At 40.8% G+C, this 25,231-nt stretch overlaps 1 protein-coding gene across 5 annotated transcripts in view; it reads right to left on the bottom strand.

Moving 5' to 3' along the window:
* mtmr4 (myotubularin related protein 4) overlaps positions 1 to 25,231 on the bottom strand; it is a 44,619-nt gene that overhangs the window by 11,578 nt on the left and 7,810 nt on the right. For 4 of the 5 annotated variants that reach the window (XM_042431076.1, XM_042431079.1, XM_042431074.1 and 1 more), the window contains exons 3-8: positions 9,607 to 9,696; positions 4,165 to 4,281; positions 3,068 to 3,097; positions 2,416 to 2,498; positions 579 to 745; positions 391 to 487 (exon numbers count right to left, since the gene is read on the bottom strand). In XM_042431076.1, coding sequence (XP_042287010.1) covers positions 391 to 487; positions 579 to 745; positions 2,416 to 2,498; positions 3,068 to 3,097; positions 4,165 to 4,281; positions 9,607 to 9,696 — 584 coding nt within the window. The remainder of the gene's footprint in view (positions 1 to 390; positions 488 to 578; positions 746 to 2,415; positions 2,499 to 3,067; positions 3,098 to 4,164; positions 4,282 to 9,606; positions 9,697 to 25,231) is intronic. The other variant, XM_042431075.1, reaches the window with a different exon arrangement.

Raw genomic sequence — 25,231 nt, forward strand, 5'->3', positions numbered from 1 at the left:
AACCTCTCAAGCCGTTAACATACCCTAAAAGGAATATGTTGTTGTCAATTTAAATCCAAGCATATTCCTGCCAACTTTCCGTCCAAAAGTAAGTCTGTAAATCAGTGCTAATTCAAAACTCCCGTTTCCCTGAGATGAGATGTGCCAATGCACTCACAAGCTGTTCGTCACACAATCTGTTCAGTTTGGCGACATTATGGCGACAGTGTCTCTAGTCCTGCCTGATTCCAGCCCTATGCTCTGTCACAGCTCTCAAAAAGCTACTTGAAATGCCATCACTCATCATTCACTTCCTAAACAATCATCATGACACTTAATAGTGATAGTACTGTGCAAGTATCTGCCCGGCAGAGGTGTTAAGGTATCTATGGTAAAGTATCTGTGACATACTTGTAGTTGCAGTTTATGTCTGACACTCTCCAGACGTTCTGTGTGTCGAAGCCCATCCTCTTGACCTCTATCTCCATTCTCTGACGCACATGATCACCTGCAGACAGATTTTTATATTTTAACAAAGCAGGCAATCGAAGAGGCCTCATTGTTCTCAAACTTCGGTCTTGATTGTTGTGTGTATGGACCTGGGCGACAGAGATGAACGTGCTGGTCCTCATCATCAGCGCAGCCTCCCAGACACCACGCATGATAGGCCAGGGCGAACAGGTCCTCCAGCCGGGATGGGTGAGCTATGGCCCGGGTCAGACGTTTGACCCACTCCTGGCACTGCTTGAACGTTGCAAAGTGGCATCTGTGGAGAACCCGATGAAAAGATTAGAAATATTACTGAGATTCAAAATCAAAATATCTTGTTTATACACTGGAGACAGGGAGAAAAACAAGAAAAACGTATTTCTTCAAATGTTCAGTGATTTTCCAGCCGTTAAACAAGAGTAATAATATAACTGCTTAATGATGGGGAACCAAGATGCCGCTGGCACATCTGCTGCTGAAAATATGAAGGCTTTTTGAAGGTTTTGAACTTTGCAGATGTCTGTGAACAGATGAGAATTTCTGTCTGCTGTGAAATAAAAGCAGGCCTTGGATTTTTTTTCCCTTGAAACTGTTTTTTTTTAAACAAGTGAAAGCATTCTTAGTGGTAGTTATATATTTGCCATCTGTCTGATCTTGGCAAATGACCATGTAGTGATCACAAATTAAACAAAACTGCCAATAACAACAGCTCCGAATCAACAAACGCCACAGAGCATACACTGATCAAAGAACACTCCAAAGTACAACCTGCAATCATCCTTATTTTAGTCAGCTTTTAACAAAACATTAGAAGATTAGAACTAAAGCCGTATTAACTGGAAGAAAATTACAAGACATCTGGTGTTATCATGTCCAGGATTATCAGGAAAAAATATGGAAATATACCTATATGCAACTACAGAATCATAATGGATCTTTCTAGATATTCATAACAGTATTCAAAGCATCATCATAATTCTTTCCTGTGTGTTTCAGTGATTTATTACATTCTGATCTCTCACAAAATATATAAAACATATTGTACGTCTGCAATTAATGATTATTTTCATTATCAAGTAACCTGTTGAATATTTTTACAGATTACATGTTTTGTCTATAAAATGTCAGAAAATAGTGAAATATTGGCAAACAGCGTTAGTTTTGTTTGATCAAAAGCCCAACTTTGAAAGATTTTCAATATATATATAATGATATAAAATAGAGAAAAGTAGCAAACCCTCACATTTGAGGAGCTGGAAATAGTCAATATTTGACATTTTTCCTTGATAAATGACTTAAACATTTAATCAATAACAAAAATTGTTGTTAATTAAATTTCAGTTGCCTGACTAATCAATTAACCAACTAATCATTTCAGCACTATTGCACAATAATGCAATCCTCCATGCATAAATAGCTGGACATAAAATCCTGTTGTCCTGCTAACACAAAAGCAAATGAGAAACCACAAGTAGAGAGTAGAAACAAAAAACATCTAAAATATACACAATCTGGTGCTTTCTTAAACTTTAAATCTCACAATCAAAATACTGTATTTTCACACTATAACTCACTTCACATAGGCAGAAATAACCCTGTTGAACTGTGAAGTCACAAGACATGATGTCCATAATCCCAAATGTCATTAAGTAATTCAGGAGGGAGAGGTGAGGATGGAGAAGCCCAACACCACTGGTATTATATTAGTGTCACTTTTTTTTACAACTACAAAGGTTGTGACGACTATTCTTAAACCTGGAACTATTGATTAACATTTAAGCTTGGTAGAGTGTGATATAAATTGCCTCCTCATGGCCAGAGAGAACTAAACTATGGTATTATTCATTCAAACGAGTATCGGAGCATGGTGATGTATTTACGTCAGCATCAATCTGTCTGCAGGTTTAACACGATGTCTTTAGTGTGTGAGTCACTTTCTCTCTTTACCTGACAACTTTGGAGTCTTTGCAGATGATGTGCAGCTGGAACATATCTCTGCTCTCCACACTGTCTATCAGCCTGAGAGGCACCTGTGGGGGGAGACAGAGAGTCTGTGTCATCAGTCTGATGGCCCGCTGTCAGAGCAGACAGCACATCTGCAAAGAGGTTGCCACCCTCTGGTCTAGTACAGACAGCTTCTACCTTACTGTAGAGGAGAAGGAGGCCTCTGCAGTATATTGACTTTGTCCCTAGACCTCTATTATTATACAAACCGACAGCTAGAAACCTTGTCTATAGGTTGTCTACTTAGTTTTCTTGGCCTTTGAGTAATCCTGTGCGTGGACTGATGTGTTACTGAAGGTGATTTAGACAATAACCCACTGAAGTTCATATTCAGAATGAGAAAATAACAACTATTTCATATCTTATGGCAGAAAATGGTGCTCATTACGTCTCAAGCTCAGCCAACATACTGCACCACAATCACTGAGCAAGGTGCTTTCGTTGAAAATTATAATGAGCCCAGTGTTAGCACTCAGATGGATGTAAAGTACAATTTGTCCTCAGTACGCTGTAATCGAATAGAGTGAAGAAGAGCTGAGTGACTAAAGCTGTCTAGACTGTGGCAGAGGGTGGTGTTTTATCATATGGTACTCACAGATATCTCATTGTCCACACCTGGGTAGGTCTAAAACACAGTGACAACATGGAGCACACACAGAGAGAGGGAGGGAGGGAGGGAGGGAAGACACAAGACAGGAGGAAATGGAAAAAAAAAACTATTAAACCAAAAAAATTCAGGAGACAAAAGGAAATGAAGAGTTAAAAAAGGAAAGAGAACATCAAAGAGGTTGAGAGATGAAAGATAACCGAGTGGATCACGCAGTGTGCTACTTGCAGCACATGACCAAGCCAAATTGAAATCATGGAGAGAAAGACAAACATAGACGGGAGCAAAGGGCAAGAAAACAGCTTAGAAGTATGGGGATGAGTTGTGAAGGGGGGGGGTGTGGGTGAGAGGTTGTGGCTTGTTGGCATTCATACAGAGTTCAACCGTGTTGTCGGGGTCAAGGCAGGACTTCCCAGTAGGAAGTACTATGGGGACCGTTAGCTGCTGACATTTGGTCTCAGTGCGCAAATCTGACTCCTCTACTAAACTAAGTCAACGTGAACATCCTAGTGATCCGCGTTCAAGTCGGCCTTTCTCTTTCTTCCCAAATCCCTGTCATCTTTTCCAGGAGCAGAATCCTTCTGGAAAAGATGACAGGGATTTGGGAAGAAAGCAGGAATTTCGCTGCCAGTGAACACAAACAATTGGCCTGTTTGTGTTTGAGCAAGGCCTGACGTCAGCAGGAGCGGGGCTGGTGGACATCAGTGCCAATGGGGGCCGGGCCCTTGGAGACTAGATGTCACATTAAACCTCCCCTGCCTGAACATCAGAGGGCCCGCTACTCCTGTGGTAGAGTCCTGGTACAAACAGGCTCAAGCCAACTATGCTGACTAAACCACTTTACGGGTGCTTCATGTAAAGTACTTGTAGGTTTACTTGCCTTGTTTGCACAATTATGTGTTTATAAAATTTATATGGGGGAAAGGGAAAGGCCTATGTGTGTCCAAACTAAACACTATAGTCTCCTCTCTGCTGCTATTGGCTTCTGTGGTGGCGTGGCACAGCAGTGCTAGTGAGACACTCTTGCCATTTGGACTGAAGTGAATTTCTGCTTTTGTGGTTTATAGCCTGTGATGTGTACTTACATTGATGACAGAGTCCTTGAACTTAATGTGGAGCCTGTAGTTAGATATGGCAATGATGGCTTCATCGGCACGGCCAAGATATTCCACCCCTTCCCCCTGAAGAACTGGGAATGGCACCTGTAGGCACACAAAACAACCAGACTGTTGAAGTAGAAGCAGCAAAAACATTTCAACAATACCTGCTTACTTTCAGGCTTTATTATGTCTACTGGACGCATAATCATAACATCCACATTTCTATTCTTAAACCTGTGCTCTCAGTGTTTTAGAAGCTCTTTCTAATTACTGAAGGTCTTGATACAAAACTCTAACAAGACTCTAACAAGACTAAGAGTCTACAGAGAATGCTGACATGCAAATTTTCACCTCATTTCCTCTTTTAGTTTTAGTTTAACATTTTCTAATTAGTGCTAAGGCCATTGTACAGCTGAGGCTTTTAAGCTATTACAATTTATCCTGAGGTGAACATGAATGTGTGAATTAAATTCATAGCACTCTGTTCAAGACGTTCGAGACATTTCACTAAAAACTACTAATAACAACCTCATGGTGGCACTAGAGGAAAGATAAGGGGTTCACCAAAGTCATTAGGATTCATCATCTGGGAACCATGAGTGTTTGTACAAACATTTTGCGCCAATCAACATTTCTTCTCCTGTGGACGTGTGGCTGCATTTCAAGTGCTGTATGTTTAACCTTTGAAGTCAACAAGTTTTCCACAACACGTCCTCTGCAAATGTTTCAAAATAAAAGCCTTGTTAAGAAATGGAGGGTTTCTGTCCACTAGAATGCTAGGGGCTTTAGGATAGGGGAAGTATTGAGTTTGTATTAACAGCGTAATGAAGTAACTTTAACAGGGCAAACAGGAGCAGATCAAAATGAGGCTTCGTACTAAAATATGACAAATTATACTTATCAAACAGAGGGAATTAAAATAAACACCTGCCTCTAATTCAGGCCTGCTTCAAACAAAGGCCTCAGTTACTATTTGAAGATATAGTGTATGTCTATAAAGGTCACAGGATCCTTTTAAAATATATATTTTATTATTTCACGGACGCCTTGCAATGACACCACAGACCACTAGGGGTCCCCTGATTGAGAAACAATGATCTAGTAGATGTTGAGATATATCACTGGATAAGTAAAAAAAAGTCAAAGTCAGGTATCGAAAAATACATAATTTTGGTATTGAAACTATAGCCCAACCAGATTTCGGAGGCCGATACTTATATATGACTTTGTGGGAGTTCTTAAAAATCCAATTACAGTAGTATTGCTTTTTTAAAACACAAACACATAACATAAACAAACAATCTTGATTTTTTTTTTTATTGTGACCAGGTGAGATACTGATCAGAACATTTTGAAGTGGAAAAATCCATTTGTAGTGTTCTCTGGTGGACAAACAATGTAACGAGCCTGGCCGATATACTGGTCTAGCTCTAACTGAACCTTTCATAATAAGCATCATACTGGAGTATTGAACATTTTCAAATATTCAACACTAATCAAAACTAACAGGCAAAGTTCAGGTTTGCAACATTTTATGAATCCATCCTGCCTAACAGAAGCTAAACTTGTAATGCTTGAGGACAGAGCGCCCCAACCTTACAAATATGAGAAAACGGGGACATGGATGAAACGGTGTGCATGCGTAGCTGTCCAATTAGTTTTACAGAAGGACCTTTGTGAGCACAGAGGGCATGTTTGTGAGCTTGAATGAGCAGGCAGACAAGAGGCTGGGCTGGGAGACTGTCTGCATCAGTGCTGACGGTACAGTGAGGGACCCCAAACTGTCTATTAACATTCTTACTTGTACCCATTTTATTACAGACACAGCCAAGCCTGGGCTTTGGCTGCAACGAGACCCCTACATTAAGATAATTGGTTCCCAACAGAGGTTAATAGAAACATTTTTTATTTCATTGTGAGGCAGAGCATTAGCTGCTTTAAAAGCTGACCGTGTGGAAGACAGACAGCCACAGTTGCCAATTTCTAAAGGATGTGTCAATCCATAGAAAAATGGAAGCATCCAACCAATTTCAGAGTGGTCAATTTCATGCTGACCACTCTGGTAAATGTTTTGTTTACTGTAGATGCTTTTTCAAGGGATTTAAAAATGACGTCCTGCATTTCGGTAATTATAAGGCTTTTTATAACTGCTGTCAATCAGGAGGATTTAAGCTATAACATTATGTACAGAGATTAAACAATTTCCAATCACCTTGCATAAAACATTCCTTCTAGGTGATGTAAAACAATAAAGCCTGTTGGGAGATATATCATCGCTGTGACATCGCTCTCTCTGAGCTGACAAATTGAGGATTGTGTTACGCTCATTCATTCCTTACTTACATGACTGATTCACACTTCACTTTTCAGTCATCACTTCTGCATGCTTGTCTGCCTTCACTAATATTCTGGCTGCTTTAATATAATCATAGTCATTGGGGACCACGAATGGCGACTCAGCTCTTGTTGTTTAGTTTCTGGTAGTGAGGACAACAGTGTTGCTTAGAGACAAGATTACCTCATCCTGCATTAGCATGCACTGCTGAGTCATGCAGAGGAGGACCCACTGATGCATGTTAAAAGAGGACATGCAGCAGGGCAGATGGGGGATTATGGTAAGATGTCAGAAAATCAGGCTTACTTGAAACAACGTTAGCCAACACAGTTAAAAGCACAGCCTTAGTTAGTGCGCAGAGCACATAAGCTGGATGCAACTGACAGACCCATAAATACAAGTCATCATCTACTCAGTCAACTTACCTTTTACCACTCATGACAAAAACAAAAGACAATACATATAACAAATTTAAACTACTCTTGTTTTTTTTAAAGGAATATTGTTGATTGGCAAGAGGGCAAAAGCTGTCAGTTCTTCATACTGTTGACTGATGACTGTTGATGGTCCAGTGAGCTTATGAAAAAAAAAAAATTAAACCCCTGACATTTATCACTGCACCTGCTGTTGCTCATCTCTAACTGAATACATGTGTGCGCGTCGTGACGGGAAGCATGATGAGGGAAAGAGTACAGCTTAACCTGAGAAATGGAGCACGTAGTACTCGGTGCTCAGACACCAACAGAGCCAAATATAGGTAGCAGCCCCCCGCGGCACCCTGCACTAGGACTTCAAAAAAGTGGAATATTTCAAATCAGACAGTGAAGTTTTGAATGTTTCAACTTTTGTGACATAACTGAGTTTAAAGTGACAGGTGCACAAACAAAGATGGAAACTCTGAGGTTGTTGATTGTGAGGGGGGAAAAAAAAGCTGCATACTGTTTTACAATTTAAAAAACGGAAAGCCTTGTCACAAGCATTTCTGCATTTGTACCCAAATTGTATTAAATATCACCTCAACAGCAGTAGAAATGGGTGAAATGACACCGTGCGGTTACTGAAGTCTGTGTGCTGCTCTGCTGGGGAAGAGCCCTAACACGTCCTGCTGAGAGTGTCATAGTTAACATGCTGTACAGACCGGGAACTGCATTAAACAAGCTGTGCTCCAAAAGTAGGTGCATGAGTCACTGAGTGCCAGCAAGTGCAGCAGAAGATACTGTGTCACGTTTCCTCCACAGAGCCTTCAGCAGCAGAAATGTAAAAAAGAGAGTACAGGGAAAGAGGGGGAGGGGAGGGGGGGGGGGGGGGGGGGGGAGCAGAGAGGCCCGTGAATAACACTCTCTGACTTGTGAGTCGTGACTTCCGGTTCAAGCAGCCTGCCTGCAAGGACATGCATGTGTGCAAACGCACTCACAACTGCAAGCATGCACCACGACGTACACGGGATGAAAGGCAGCAGGGTATTAAATATGGTGGGGTAGGGAATGCCTGTGATTTGCCTGCGGGAAACTGCGGTGAGAGACATCAGCTGTCAGTGAAACTATCACGGGAGTGCCTGAACACAAAGAAAACACAAAAGCAGAGACACAATGTGTGATCCCATGTGTGAATGCAGGGGGAGGGGCAGCAAAGTATAAGAGTGCAGAAATATAGAAAACGTTGCAAGGTGCCTAAAATGAGAACAATTACAAAAGTATTCAGTGCAGAGACAGCTCTGCCTTCATAGATGTTCAGATTAAGATGCAGCCACATAAACTTTGTAAGACACTATGTTATAGATCTCCTCTAGTCCTCACACACTTCCTGCAGGAAATAAATCTATCAGGATCTTTGACACACGAAGTACTTTGAGGCACATCCCTTTAATAATAATTTAAAAACACTTTTGAACAGGTTGATACTCCCGTCAACTCAAGTGGAAACATGCTTCAATTAAAAACCACAAAAGGAACAACAGATAGTGACCCCAGGCTGGGCAAATCCCTCCTCCTTCCACCTTTCCTTTGTCCAGTTCTCCAGACACATGATGCTCAGCTCCATTAACCACCAGACAGCCAGAGAGCACAAACTCAACACCAGGGAGGGCACACGGAGAGTTGCCCATCGCAGTCATGCCACTGGCATCTTCACCGTGGAATAGACTTACAAATCCTTTTCACTTCAGTGACCTAAATGCTTTTAGCTGCTCTATTCTTTATCCTCTGCAGTGACTTTTACTTGCTGAGCGGAGCAGCGTGGGAGGGTGGATCCCTCTATTGTTCTCAAGCAGAAACAAACCTCTAAAATAAAATTTCAGTTGTACTTAGTCAAGTTGATCTCTAAGACACGGACAGAATTTCGTCCAATTTAATGTGAGGGTAGCAGAGTCTATGTAGAAGTGTAGATAATAATAATCTAAACGTAAGCTGATTTATTGTGTTTTCCTTTATTTAAATAGTGCAAAAACATCAAATGGACTGTTAAAAGGGTCTGAAGATCTGGGACTATTTATCCATGTAGCATGCATATTACAATCCCTGCAGCTACGGACAGATAAACCCGAGCTGCATTTTCTTCAATCCTTTCATCCTGTCAACATTTCAACTTCCTGCTTTCAAAACTTTACTTCTGCTCTAGTTAAGTTTCAAGTTCCCTTATCTAAATATGGGAGACTAATTCACAATCTCTTTTCAAAATAAAAAAAAAAAAAAAGCTTTCTTTTAGAAGTATGATCTGCAGAGAGCGTGTGCAGCGGCTCCATTCAAATGCAAATACTGTGTTCTCCACCAAGCCGCCTAATTAACTTTCTGGGTGGCAGAACAATGACAAAAAATTGCTCTTCTCGGCCAGTGTCATCATCTCTCCTTCAGTGTCTGGCCTCAAGCCTGCTGAGTTGAGACTCTTGCAGTACTGCCTTGGCAATCAGAGTATGGCACTCCACACAAGCTTCATCACGGTGTTGCAGAGGAGCCAGGATTGAAGATGAGGTCATAATCTGGAAGTGCCACACTTGGTCTTTTCACCAGCTCCTGTTTGTCTAATCCACAGACATGCAGCTGGGTGTCAGAGCAGATGAGACTGTGCTCTGGAGCAGTGGTTGTCATTCAGCTCACCTGAAGGCTTTCATCCTCCTTCACCAGCTCCTTCTGGGGGAACAGGTCTTTGGCCTTTATGTACTCCAGACTGGGAGGCCCCTCTTCACCCTGTCAGATGCAAACACAAAGCAGGGGTGGTCAGATAAATACTTCTGTTATTATGTAAGTTGACACAACAGGATGAAATAAAGCTAAAGCGTAGAAAAAGAACACATTGGTAAAAAAAAAAAAAAAAAAAAAAGGAAAAAAATCTTGCGTAAAATCAAACACAAAGTTAATATTCTCAGTGTTCCTGTAGTGAGCATTTATCAGGGTGGTTAGCCTCTGATGTAAGACGTACGCCCAGCGGAATTTCACAATTGGCACCAGCTAACTCACAGACATCACGTAGGAGATTAAATATTGACTATGAGAGATCTAAAATTCTCTTTAAATAGGGGACACAAGACCGTCTGTTAGGTCAATGAGACAAGCTATTTCAAAGATAAAATAATGTTGTTAAAATGTTTTCCACTCTATCCCAATAAGCATTTCCCCTGATTGAATTATCATGTAGGAGCTTTTATTTAGATTCTCTTTGCTTTGGCACTGTGCAGTGGGTTATTACATGAGCAAATGATACCAAAAACCTCTAAACTTTGTCACTGGGTGTTACAGTCTTGAGCAAACAAAGATACTGGGGCTTAGCTGAGTATTTCCCACACATTTCCACTTTTGCATGAGTCATGTTCTGACATTGAGTTTACATAATTCGTTCCTAGAGTCACTTTAAATACCAGTACCCAATAACCAAATGCTTCTATGTGAAGGATGACCGTGTCACATTTCTAATTTGCTGATAAATCAAACAACCAAATGGAGTCTTATCAAGTGCACACCTGTTGTAATGGATGGTTGGCTAAAATTAGACTGCAACACTTCAAGAGGCAGCGGAATCGAGAATGAGAGAGGAACAAAGAGGGCAGCCAACCCTGTCCTTTCAGTTTTGTGTGCCAGTGTCCCTCTCAGACTGAGCAAACACTCTCATCAGGTCAGACTTCAATCACTGGAGAGAAAAGACAATGCAGCTGAAGAACATGCCCATGCTTTTTATTCCTTTTACCTATTTGTCAAAATCGCCTGTGAAGATTTTACCTCATCAGCAGACTATTTATACTTAATAACTTTAGTGTTTCCAGCGTATTTGTGATGCAATGTTTATATGGAATATAGAGAACTCTGTTCCAGGTTTATGTGGCTATGACATGCACAAACATGTCTTTCACTCCTCCACATCCAGCCTCAGTGAGTTATGTCACCAGTTGAGGATCAACCCAGTTTGGTGTCTGGCTGTCTGAACACAGCTACTTTTACTACTCTGCTACATTTGGCTTCTCAATCCTGGTATGACTGTATGCCAACTGTGTGTCTTAGTGAAAACAGCAATGGAGTCCTGGAGGAGGACCAGAAGGAGGCAGAATGTAGTCACCTGTGGTTTATCTCAGTGGAGAACACCCACTGACTCAGGCTGCTCTCTTGCTAATAAAAGACTTATTGTGTCCCAGGACAAACAACACAGCAGCATAATATCATACATCACAGCTAAAACCCCCCCTGATGTCTGACCATGCAGACCTCCTGCCATGATTACAGTCATTACATCTGTCATCCAAAGGTCCAAGCTGGTGATTAAACCACATGATAACCATACCACCCATTGGGCTGTCTGGTAACAGATGGAGATAGGGTCCCGACAATGACAACCCCTCCTCTACAGGTCCCCAATATGTCACCATCTGATTTTGAAAGCACAGAAATTATAGGAATATAACAGCTAAAGCATCATTCATCAGCTTCTGTAACATTACAGCTCCAATGACAGAAGATAAATGAATAGTCCACATCTAAAAGAATACGTTTTAAGGAAATGGCTTATTGCTAATACGTACACACACCTTTGAACATGAAGGAAGGGTAACAGTAGCTATTCAAAATATGTCAGCAACTACTAATTACTTTGTATTTAAAATGTACCAATTTCAAATAAAAAATGAGAGTTCAGATTATCACAATGCTTGCACCTTCTTGCTGCAATCAAGTCAAACAATAATTCTGTTTTAGCCAAGTGAAGAAGAAGCTATCTAACAGGACACGGAGCAGAGGTGTCAATGGGTTTGGGAAGTCTTTGTATGGGAGAGATTAATGGGCTGAGTCACTATACATGACCGGTCTACCTGCTACATCTACACCATAAATTATAATAAATGGCAGCGCTGATGGCGGCCATAGAGGTGGGTGTGTGCCAAATTGAGATGTACACTCGTTAAAAGATGCTCCATTGCTAAGTGCTGCCCGTTATTACTTTAAGCTCCATTTCCTCCAAAAGATGCCTTAATGTTCATGCTAATGTTGTGTTCCGTTCTTCACAGAATGCACTCAAGGCGACGTTGAGGTGGGAGCTGCCTTCTAGCACAATGCTGCGTTCACGTAATGTTGGCAGAATGGGAAGAACGGGAAGAACTCTCATTATTCCAGTTTGGGATTGTTTGCAGACTATTCCAAGATGGTTAGCTTAACTGCTAGCCTTGTAACCATATCAGATAAATAGCCTAAATTAACTACTTTTGTTATGTTGCATTTACACAAACAAACAATGTATATCTGCTCTGAAATTTGCTAATGCTAGTGCTAATACTGGATTTATTTCCATGTACAGTAATTTGTACATTGACACACGAGTGGAAGATTTCATGTCAGAAATTCTTGATATCTCTGACTTGGAATTACAACGTGAAGGCTGATGTGAATGTTTTTTCTCCACTCAGCTGCTCAGAATTATGGCATAAAATATTTACGCCATGAATACACATGAATGTGGCATAACATGACCAAAGTCACTGAGCATTTCATCAATTCTCATTGTAAAATACTGCATTTAAAACTCAAACTGTGGTGTAAGAAGATACTCCAGTCGACACTAAAAGCTTAAATTTCAGACAGGTAAAACTTGTCTGAACTGCTCTAAATCCCTTTCGTGGAGTCAGCCTTCAGCATCAGACTGATGAGGCAGTGGTCTGTGCATCATCAATTTTCTTATTTTTACCTGAGAATGGGTGGACCATGACAGTGGCCATCAGTCAGAGGCATCGTGCGAGGGTCAGGTTATTACAGGTTGATCTCACACTCCGTTGCCGGGTAGTCTGAACCACCGGCCTACGTTTGCTTTTTCTAAAGGGAATAAAGTTTACCCTGGCGTGCCAGACAGAGGTCATAAATTATGGGAGAAGCTATCGTTGTAGAGCCTCCCCCTAAGAAATTCAATGCCAATCAGTAGAGAAGAGCATTTATTCAGTCTCAACACACACAAGCACACATGTCCTACGTCAATAATCCATCTACTCCCTTGGTTCCCATATGTCTTTGTGCTGCAACACCTCCTAGATACTTGGCACCATTTACTTAATTCTCTTATGAAGCAGCCCTGACGTTGCACTCCTCTGAGAGGTCTGCTAGAACGCTGTGTACTTTAAAGGCAAAAAACAGCTGACTAAAACTTCTGTAGATGTTGTATTGGTCCATAAATCCATGACACAGGCTATATACAGGCTGGTTTATACTAAAACACTGGTGCTAAACATACCTTATAAACATTAGAATGAAGATACTGCACTTCAAATTGTATCACCTGACAAGTTATGGTGGCAGTTTAGACAACAAAGGACAGAACATGTCAGGGAGAGTATTTAGAGTACAGACATCAGTATAGCAGTGTTTAGAAGAAGACTTGTAGTAACTGAAACCTGCAGACAATCTTGATATTTCAGCTGCAAGGTCCCTTCGCATGGCAGATAACATGTGATCAAGACGGGACTTGAAACACTGTCATTACATCTGTAAACAAACGCAAGCAGTGAGGCACTTCTGTTCTCTGATTTTTAGTCCATCGCATTGTGTCCACAACCAGACAATCAGCTTACAGAAGATTATAGGAAAAGAGAAATGCTCTCACTTCCAACCGACTCACAAAGATGGAGCACAGCTTGTCCTGTGCCCGACACGTTTTTGCTTCGTCACTGCTGTGAGCCTGCGCACCCTCCCCCACCTTTGTCCAACCAACAATCAAAATGCTGGAGCTGACAGGCATGCAGCATACACACATACGTCTCCAGTGCATTTCTCAAATACTAATGTTGAGAGCACATTTAATGTCTTCATAAAGCACATTGTGTTACGTGCAGTGATAGAATAAGCTGGCAGCAGATTGACAGGTCTGACATAACAGGTTCATAGTGTGGATGTGCAGGTAAAAGTTCACAGGGCTCATTTTTGTATGAGCTAAAATAAGATTTTAATCATCTGGGGGAAGCACGTGTGCAAAACCATCTCCCAGACATTTCTGCAAGTGTGTGAATGGGAAAATGAGGCAGCATGACAACACAAAGGTAGCATAGGTAGAGGAATTGAAAAAGACACTGGCACAGTCTACATGAATAAGTGTCTGGTTGCCATGGATACACCAATCTCTTTTTAGAGGCAGAGTCCCTTTCTCTCTAAAGCTTTTGGAAACAATTTGCTGTCCTTACTCAACAGATTATTTACTTAATCTGACCGAAGCTTTGTCCTAGAGTTGTACAGATTAGAGAATCACTACCAGATGCAGAGGTGACCTCCTAAATATGTGGGGGACATGCACTCATGCATCTGCTTTAATGTATCCAGTTATTTATTAAATGAGGCAGACAAAGCTTGGCACATGGTCTGAAATGCCAAGAATGACCCCAAATGAGGTGTCACAGAGTAAGAAAAGGTTAGAGAGAAAGAAAGGAAACAAGGCTAGGGCAGAATGAAAAGCACCAAAAAACAAAAAGAACAACAACCTAGACAAACATACTCTTTTCTGAGAGCGCCGAGTTAGGCGGTGCAGTCTAAGTGATGGGTCAAGATCAAAGACGGCTGTCTGTATGACGAATCTTTTCAAATGCATCTCTTTCTGCACGTCCCCTCTCCGTCCATATTAATATTTCATAGACCATCGTGTTCTAAATGATCAGCCCCATTTTAGTCTCATGACTGAGCTGTTCTCCAAGAGCTGACGAAACAAGGCAGGGTCATGGTTTTCTGGAAGAAAGCAGAATTCGTCTAAAAATATACAAAGTCGGAGTAACTCTGTAGCAAACTGAAAATTGGTCTTTCATGTAGACATATTTAAGATTCTGGCCAACACAAAAACATTACTAGGAGCAGGAAAACATAAAAAAAAACAATTAATTTTTTTCCATTATGAAAACAACTCAAAATGATCAATACTTGACTTGATCTTTGTGCAGGAAGTACAGACAGATTTGAAGCTGGAGATACTGAGAAAACAGCACAAACTGCCAGTTAAGTGCCAGTTATTCTTTTATATAAAGTCTATTCTGTAAAAAATAAAACCTGCTCTGTGTCATCTTGTTGCCTTTTGGTCCTCTATCAGGTGGCTGTGGTCATGACAGCTTACTCAATGTCAACAATCACCTACTCTGTAGTTCTTGGGAGTGTTTCTGCCTTGTTGTCAGTGCAGACTGCATCAAGGTATACAGCCTGAAGCACATCCCCAAAAAGCATGTGGCTATAGTTGCACCCCTGATTCATTTAGCTAGTGGGTATAATAGTATCTGACTCATGGAAAAATCTTAACCAATTCAATTAGGCTTTTTATAGTTCCATTTGGTGCAGACAACGTATCGCAGAGGGACATAAACATGAACCGTAACTGAAGATGTTTTTTTCCACAACTGGATCACAACAATCAATGGTGGTTTTGATGAAAACACAATGCTGCAGCCTGCTTTCACATCAGGAGACTTGACAGAGCTGTGATCTACTTCAGAGACAGAGGATGCTGATAATAAATTATAGAGAGACTGACGCAGAAGAACTGCCAACTCAGCTGAACCACAGACATATTAAAGAGAGATCATAAATAGTGAAATGCCTGGCCGTGAGAAAGGAGAAGAGGAACCAGCACCACCTGCCTTTACCACCAACGCTTTCTCTGGAAGAAATAGTCATGAAAAACAAAGTAGGACTTTCCCAGTATTATTTACATGTATTGTTGTTGAGAAAGTTGAAGTGTTAAATGAAGAATCCCTCAGTAAACGCTCTAAATACAGAAGGTGATGCTTCAACAGAGACTGTTGCACAAGACTTGTAACAGTTTTGTCATTTGAACTGATTTACATTTAATATTAGAGCTGCAACAATTAGTTGATTAATCAATTAGTTGACAGTCATAAAATAGATCTCCAACTATCGAATGATCGTTTGGAGTCATTTAAGAAAAAAATTCTTGTTTTTTTTTATTTTGGTCTTCTATCATAGTAAACTGAATATGTTACTGTTGGTCGGGACAAAACAAGACATTTTAGGTTACATCTGGGAACTTGGAAAACATTGAGATTTTTCTCCTTTTTCTGACATTTTATCAATTAATTGAGAAAATATTAATAACAGATGAATCAATAATGAAAATAACTGTTAGCTGAAGCCCTATTTAGTATTACTATTACATATTCCTTATTGTCTGATCATTATTATAAAATGTATAGCTTACAATGCTGGTATGTATAATGTTCTACTGAATGTAAAAACATTTTGTTACCACTTTAGTGCTATACTAAAGAAGGTTATTGAGTTTTGAGTATTTACTGTTCTGTTACCAGATGCTGGTTTTGTCAACTTTGGAAAAATCCATGAGAAAATGACTGCCAACAATTCATAAAAACTCGATAAATATATGAATGAGAAAAAACTCTGATGTTTTTACCAAGTTTGGGAAGCCTAATACTTTATTTAGTGGACTATTAATATGGGATGGCTGGGATGGAAGTGTTGAAAAAGAGACTTGCTGAAAGTTAGCAGCTAACAGGTCCTCACAGTGGACTGTGGGCATCACTGAAAGGCCAGAGGTTAACTTGTAGACCATCAGCTAATTAAAGGCCAGAGATATGAAGCTGAGACCACCCGGTCTTGTTCTTAAACTGTCGACCTTTTCACCACTCTCTCAGGATATAAACTCTGAAGATACAAACACCTGTTTTACATCAGTCATTGTCCCATAATCCCCTGCTACATCCCAGTACCCCGAACTACTGCTCGATGCAGGTCCTCCACTGCAGTGAACACACTTCACCATTCCGAGGCTGCAACAGTTACTGCACAATGTGCTCGCTCTTGGTAGCACACACGTTTTACACGTCTTACTCCTGACAGGCCCTCTCTCCCCTCCCTGCCAATCAACATACCGGCAGCTCAAAGCCCCCCATACAACAGAGCTGAGTAATGGGTGCCATAAAGTAGCTTTTCATCATCTCACACATGAGAAGACATTGAGGTAATTCAATTGTTTGTATGTGGAGTCCCCGTTGGTTACTTAATAACTGCAGCGCTCACGTGTGTCGACCAACACCCCCTACCCCCCATCCCCCACTGATTGGCAAGCAGGCACACACAAGCAGGCGAGGTAGGGAGAGGAGGGCTTTGATACACACCCATCACAAAACAGACTGATAAACAAAAACGAACACCGAAATAACATCCTGTGGACTTACAAAGCAGTTGAGCATGGAGCAGGACACCCTTCCTGCGAAGCTCATGTCGAGGTGAGGCAGGGCTGTGCCTGAATGACACACAGCCTATGGAGCAGCAGCACGACCAGAACACGAGGAGCCGGCATTACCATTCTTCCCCTCAGCCGGAGCCTCTCCACCCCTCTTCCACTCCGAACCCCCTCTGCCTGCCAACCCTCTCCCCCCCTAACCTTTTTGCACTCTCCCCCCTTCTCAAGAGGTGCTATGGGGCATCACGCCAGTCCCGGCTCTCATTCAGGAAACCACCCCACCCTCCCACCCCCCCAGTGTTCCCAGAGAGGGGAAAGAGAGCACGCTGGTGTCTGAAGACAGCCCCTGTTGCACTGCTGAGAGGAGGAGGAGGATAGTCCATAAAGATACAAACAAGAGCAGCGGTCCACCCGATCAGCCGAGTTGGAACTGAGGGGAAATCAAAAGTGATGAGATGACTGCAGATGTGCCTTCTCAACTGTAGCGGATAGATGGAGGGAAAACTGCGAGAGGAGAAAGCAGGAGAGAAAGGAAGACAGAGGGAACTGCCTGATGCTAAGCTCCACCCTCTGCATGCGCATCTACCTCCCTCTCTCGCATTCACATGCTCACATTTCTCCCCTCCATCTCATCCCTACTCCTCCCCCACTCCCTCCTTGTTCACCCTTCACCGACATCTACTCATAAATATGCCTCTCCCTCAGCAACGAAGCGGTAAAGCGCACAAGGTACCGCCGGTAACCAAAAGATGCTCCAACTGCCATGCATGCACCATCTGACATCAGCTGCATTACACTGTGGCTCTTGATCAAACGCACAGACTGCGCGTGCAGGTAGATGTCTCTGCACAGGCTATGCTGAACACAAAAACACAACCTGGAGAAAACTCATACACACAGAGAGCAGAGATACACCTCATCCAGTGGTTGGACAGTATCCCATCGCAAAACCGTTGCACTGGCAGCAAACGATCTAGTGCAGAAAGCAAATGCGTGGCAGAGGAAAGAGGAGGGAGGGTGTTGAGGAGAGTCTATGCAGAGATCTCCGGTGACACAGCATTCTACAGACACTAATTCTTCCTCTTCCTTGTCTCTGAGTGTCTCCTTGGCACTGTCCGACACAAGCGCGGTACATCTTTGCACAGAGCAGTGACTGCGGCACCTTCCTGTGCTTCTTAAAACGGGAGAAGGTCATTGTTAGTATATGGTGTATATACAATGTCCTGTATACCACAGGGGGACACTCAGCCCTTCCCCCTCTTACCCCAACCTCCTCCCTGGCAGAGTCGTGACAGCCACTCGCCCTCAGCTGTATGACCCCGCATTATGTAATGCGTATAACGTGGTACATGCAGCATATGTTGGATGCACAACGCAGCATTATTCAAATAGGATTAATGTTACTGGGGGAGGTGCTGTAATGTAACTTCGACATGGTAGATCCTCATTTTAACAGGATGAATTTTCTTGGGGGGGGGGTAAGGTTATTAATTATTAATCATATTTAAGTATAATCCATGGAGGGAAAAAAGCAGTCCAAGTGTATTTTCCCACTTGACACCCGTATCGGGCGTATTAGAGGTCTGACAATTCAAATCTTTCAACTGCTTTGTAGATGAGCCAGTTGTACTTCTTCATGACAGTCAGTGACAGTGCAATATCACCTCTGTTTGTAGAGAGGAAGGTGAACTGATATTGATCCAATGCCTGGATAGTGGACACTGCTTGACAGCCAATATAGTGTAAGTAAAGGTAGAAATAAAGTTCATTGGAGAGCTGTTATACTGGTTGTTCTGGTAGATGTAGATTCATATTCCCTCTGCAGGCTGGCAAAGACTCAATATCATCACTGTAAATAGGAAGCTCTAAACATACCACATACCTGTATATTATATAATGAGCTATTAGCTACAATACATCCAGAACAATGTGTAAAATTACAAAGGAGTACAACTACTAGTATTACTTTTATTATAGCGCTTCAGTCCAGAAGGCCTTTTATACAGGGGAGAGGAAAAGTATTATTTTCTTAAAATTACTGCCATCATCAGGATGTAAAACGTACAACTTATTTTACACGCAGGCCAATAAAAATGAAATTAATTCATACTTTATAGAAATGTATAATAATTTTGTTTTAAGCCTACTACACGAAAACAAAAAAATTCAATTCCAATCAGATGACCTCTTATTAATCCAAAATATGTTAATACGTTATTTATTCTTATGTCTGGATTTACAGACAATTCATGTTTCTTCTGGATTAAAAGCGCAGATACCATCATCAACTAAAGGGCATCCCCAGTAAAACTAATCCAGCATGGACAACTGTAATAAATAACATATTACAAGGGTACAGTTACATAACAACAATGCAAAGACATTTCAACATGTCATTCCACCTCATGGTTTCAATAAACCATATTTACCCTCATTAGTCTCTGACATCCATCAGCTGCTGCTCTGCCTCAGCAGCATAGTATTTACTCTAGGTCTCCAGCTATTATAAAAAGAAAAATTACACTAGAAGAAAGGTCCAAGGTACTCTTCTGGCAAAAAGTTTAAAGCCTTTATTCAGATGACTATTTCATGGTGAAATTCTTAATAACATAGACAATACTTGTGCATGTTAAAATAGAGGTGTGTTACAACCCACACGTAGTGGCACAAACAGCCTTCTTTGGGGTGTAACCCTCAGCACACAGTTTCCCCTTTAGTAGATACAAGGTAATCGTAAACGCTTGAATAGAAAGAGAGAGAAATTAACTCACAGGTGACAAATGCAAAGGATGACCACTAGATGGCTCTACAAAATGTATAGAAAGAAGAAAAAGATAATAAGAAAAATAATGAGAACAAAAGAGAAAATAGATGTACAAGACAAAAAACAATAACAATATATACTGTCTACAGCAGCATAGGCACCAGACCACATGCCTCAGTAGAATTACAAAAAAGGACTGAAATCAATTTCTTCATTTAGTCCTGGCTAGGTTGTGGCCTGCATTTGGCGTATATATAAAAAGTTTCTCTCTGCAATAATAATTTCAGTCGATCACCACCCTGAATGTTCTTTTTGATGGTTTCTAGGCCTTCAACTATAAGACTGTCTGGATTACTGTTATGTACGTTATAAAAGTGCTTAGCCATAGGGTAATCCAAATAAGCTTTTCTGATAGCATACTTATGCTCAGAGTGGTAATGGATAAGGACAAATATGTTGAAGAAGTCTTAAAGCAATTGGATAACCCAGAATATTATCATAAACTGTCCATAAATCCATTGGGCAACACACAGGAGACATTGAGCGAAATGTTGTCCACAGCTAAGGAGGCAGGATGGATTACTAAACAAGAGCAGGACTTCTTGTGGTGTGCATTCCTTCCTTCCTACATTCCTTTATATTGGCACAATGGTTGCAAAAGTCACATTTGTAAGTACCCTTCAAAGGTCGACAGCGTTTTTTAAATTATTGACAGGGAGATGGCTTGACACTCGCTTGTCCCGTAATGTTGGGGCCCTCTTGAAACAGATCTTAGGAGGGACACGAAAAACTTCCCTTAGAATAGGGTCACTTTTAATGATATTCCAGTTTGAGTGTATTATCCTTTTTATGGATTTCTGAGAGAACTGTATCCTGTGATGAAGTAAACCTGCTTTTGTCCTGAGGATTATCTTTTCTTTTTCTTAAAGAGTTCAGATCTAGAGGCAGGCTGGGCTTTTTTGTAAGCATCCTGGACAGTCTTTGTACACAGTTTTTTGTACATTTTGTACTCTCTGTACAAAATGGTCTGCCAAGATTATAGCCTGCTTTTCAAGCTCTTGATCTGTGTCACAAATACGTTGAAGACGTTGGAATTGGCCCAAAGGTATGTTGTCCTTAAGCCAATTAGGATGGAAACTATCCACTTTCAGCACAGTATTTTTGTCTCTTGGCTTCCTATATACTGTAGTTTGAAGCTGGCCATCCTCATCCTTAAAAAGTCAAATCTAGGAAGTTAATATTGCTTTTAGAATACTCAATACACAATTTTATGTTTCTGTTGTTAGCGTTCAAAAAAATTACAAAACAGTAGAAGTTCCTCTTCAGACCACCCCCACCATTTTATCTTTCCACTATAGTTGTTATGATAAATTAAATACTTTCCCATAAACCTAAAAAAAGGTTCGCATAATTAGGAGTAAAACAAATCCCCATAGCCGTATCCCGATCCTGAGTATACAGTTGATCTTGGAAAAGAAATAAATTATTTTTATGAGTCCATTCCATAAACTATGTCTGTGGGCCTGCTCTGTAGAAGTGTTGCAGAGCTTTCAATGCATCGTCATGGTCAATAATAGTGTTTGAAGACTCCACATCCAAAGTTACTAAGAGACAATCAGCAGGAATTCTCATTTCATGTAGGACCTTCAGAACATGAGTAGTGTCCTGGATACATGGAGGCAGTTGTTGAGCCAAAGTCTTAGTATAAAAGTCCACAAACTGAGAGGCTTTATAAGGGATCCATTAGATCCCTTACATTAGATTAAATTAGATAGGCCTCCCTGGAGGAGATTCAAGGTTCTTATGGACCTTGAGGAGCATGTAAAAAGTGAGTATCCCAGGATGTGCACACCACAAGAAGTCCTGCTCTTGTTTAGTAATCCATCCTGCCTCCTTCGCTGTGGACAACATTTCTCTCAATGTCTCCTGTGTGTTGCCCCATGGATTTAAAGACAGTTTATGATATTCTGGGTTATCCAATTGCCATAAGACTTCTTCAACATATTTGTCCTTATCCATTACCACTCTGAGCATAAGTATGCTATCAGAAAAGCTAATTTGGATTACCCTAAGCCTAAATACTTTTATAATATATATAACAGTAATCCAGACAGTCTTGATCGACTGAAATTATTATTGCAGAGAGAAACTTTTTATATATATGCCAAATGCAGGCGACAACCTAGCCAGGACTAAATGAAGAAATTGATTTTTGTAGTTGTTCTGATGCATGTGGTCTGGTGCCTATGCTGGTGTAGATGGCATATATTGTCGTGGTTTTTTGTCTTGTTGTCCGTGTATCTATTTTCTTTTTCTTTTCTTATTATCTTTTTCTTCTTTCTATACATTTTGTAGAGCCATCTAGTGGTCATCTATTTGTCAGCTGTGAGTTCATTGGCTTTCTATTCAAGCGTTTACGATTACCTTGTATCTACTAAAGGGGAAACTGTGTGCTGACAGTTACACCCCAAAGAAGGCTGTTTGTGCCACTACACATGGGTTGTAACACACCTCTATTTTAATATAAATATTGTCTACGTTCAGAATTTCACCATGAAATAATCATCTGAATAAATACTTTTAAACTTTGTGCTATCAGAAAAGCTAATTTGTACCTTGGATCTTCCTTCTTTTTTGAACCTACCAAAGAACACCATTGTCATACTTGTTTGAACTCCCGAGCACTCCAGACTGTTTCTTTCAGAAAAATTAAACTAGTTTGTTTTTAGTTAGAAAATCATTTGGACATTTAGTTTTCACATTAGATGTACTACTTTAACCTAAAAAAGAGGATTACTCATTTCTAGGTTGTTCTATCCACACTCAAATTGGTTTCTGAACACCAAACATTGCCCATTTTATGCAAAGATTACATATTCAGATATACAAAAACTACTACTTCTTAATTTCAAGTCTGACTTCTCTTTAAACTGCCACTCTTAGTATGTCTATATATTAGGAGGCAGAGAATTATGCTGCCAGAGAGGCTTGATGCATTGCGCTCATGTGACGCATGACTTTCATCTCATCAGGTAAATGGACTGAAGCATCTGCTGCTATAAAACGCACTTCCACAAATCAAGCAGAACCTTACAGAGAATTATTTTCATGTCACATGGTAAACCTGTGACTCGTGACATTTATTTTCCTTGAGTGAAATGAAGAAGTGAAATAAAGCATAATGCATTAAAGCTAAGCCTACACATACCAGCCTTACAAAAACACATTTTATCCCTATGAAAACCTATATGTGTCATTTTGACTTTTGTTGTTATTTTTATCTCAAACAGCTCAGGCTTTCAAATCATTCTCCAGTTAAACCATTTTCATCCATTAAAAAAAAAAAATGTTGAATGGACATTTTAAGGCTTTATGAATATTGCAGCCTAATCTGTGATGAGTTGCTCCACAGTACAAACACTGGGTCTCAAACTCCCCCTCTCTGTCTGCCCAGCCCCGCCCAAACCAGACGCAAAAGTGAGCACCAGATTTGGCCTCCTGTGTCTCCGGTTTTATTTTAGGAAAGGAGGGCAGCGAGTCACCAATGCAGAGTGTCAGCCTACATGTTGACACACAGCTATAGAAGTAAGATATGAATAAGACAGGAGGCATTTGGGAGCTTGTCTGGTCTAAAATCAATAGATTTTAGACAGACGAGGAATTATTTGCAGATCTGTATTTCGAGTGTCTGTAACTGCGTGTAACTATTTGTACATGCATTTTACAATATGAAACCATACAAGCTGTAATTTGTAACTATTCTGCTGTCTATAACAAATGAAAGATCCAGGCATCCTCGTGTGTTTTCCAATAATTTTGTTCTGTAGGTAAAATGACTGCAACATGCAGGCCCTGAAGTGTTTTGTTACAGTTAGCGGTGGCAACTCTGACCTTTCAGCCTGAAGCAGGGCTTAGTTTAATATGATGCATTAAAAGCATTAAAATGCAGGCTGTTCAATATATTGACCACAAGTACACACCCATGTAACTTATTTTCACTCATTTTTGATTGGCTGAATCAAAGAAAAGATTGTTTGATTCGTGTGAAAACAAGGAAGAGGGAACCAGACACTGATATGAAGTCCCTTCATGGAGATTTGAAGTCAAATCATTAACAACAACCTGGCATGAACCCTCTGGCTTTAACTGACTGAAAGCTTCTGCTGTCTAGTCAGTGTGTTTTGAAAACACATACAGGTGACTTAATCCTTATGTAAGCAGGTGACATCATATGGGCCAGTGAAACAAACTCCCATCTTAACAAGGTGCTGGCACACCAGCTTCTACTGCTAACCTCTAAAAGGTAGCATTACAATGCACTGTGGGCACTGAGAGCAGGGTAAAACAACCCCATTGTCCTCGTTTCCATGCTCACATTATCCCGCTAACAATATGGCAGCATGAGTGGACAACAGTATGAACTCAATACTTCCCGTTTTGTTTCAGCAAAAAAGCTCGAGGCTGGGAAGCAATTAAACACTGCTTCACAAGACCGGATTAAAGGATCATGTTACCTGTGGAACAAACTGCTGGAACAAATGTCTCCCAATCCCACCTGAGAAAACAAGACCTTAGATCAACAATTTAGAAGAGATAGTGTGATGACCCCTGTCATCTTTAGTTTGCTGTTTATATACTTTTCTGTCTGCTCTGCTCTACAGGTGGCTCGCTAGCCCAACTGGGAACACCTGGTGCCGGTGTTCCTAAGTAATAAAGCCTGGCTGCAGCCAGCAGCTTCTCTGTCCTCTGACTGCTTGTTGCTGCTGCTGTTGTTTGCAGCTCTCCGCTTCTCCCTTCTGGCGTCCATTTCGGTTTGGTTTAGTTACGCTGCCTTATTTATTTCTTTTGCTTTCATGCACCTTCCATCACATACACCACTGATCCCAATGACTCCCACACCTCTGCCTCATACTTTAATCATTCAGTTGCATCCTTTAATTTGGTTTAATTTATTTAAATAAATATCTTTTGTTAAACTTTGACATGATGTGTCTCCCTTTTGTTGTGGCTACTTGAGCTGGGTCATAACAAAGGAAATATCATTAGCTGTGGCCACATAGAAACTTAAATGTAAACCACTAATGTAGTTTCTAACATACTTGTAAAAACTAACACAGTTGAAAATTCATGTTGCAAACGTCAGGTCATTTAACTTCAAATAAGGGTTTTGCATATCTCTAGTGTTTGAAGTAGTCTTGGGTGTGTTCAGTACACCTGATATCACTGAGTGTGGTTAACAGGTGCGACAGAGCACACTTCTGTCCACCCCCAATCACACCCAAAGTGCACCCCGGTAAGCAAGG

The sequence above is a fragment of the Thunnus maccoyii genome, chromosome 13, assembly GCF_910596095.1.
Source record: "Thunnus maccoyii chromosome 13, fThuMac1.1, whole genome shotgun sequence".
Taxonomy (NCBI): Eukaryota; Metazoa; Chordata; class Actinopteri; order Scombriformes; family Scombridae; genus Thunnus; species Thunnus maccoyii.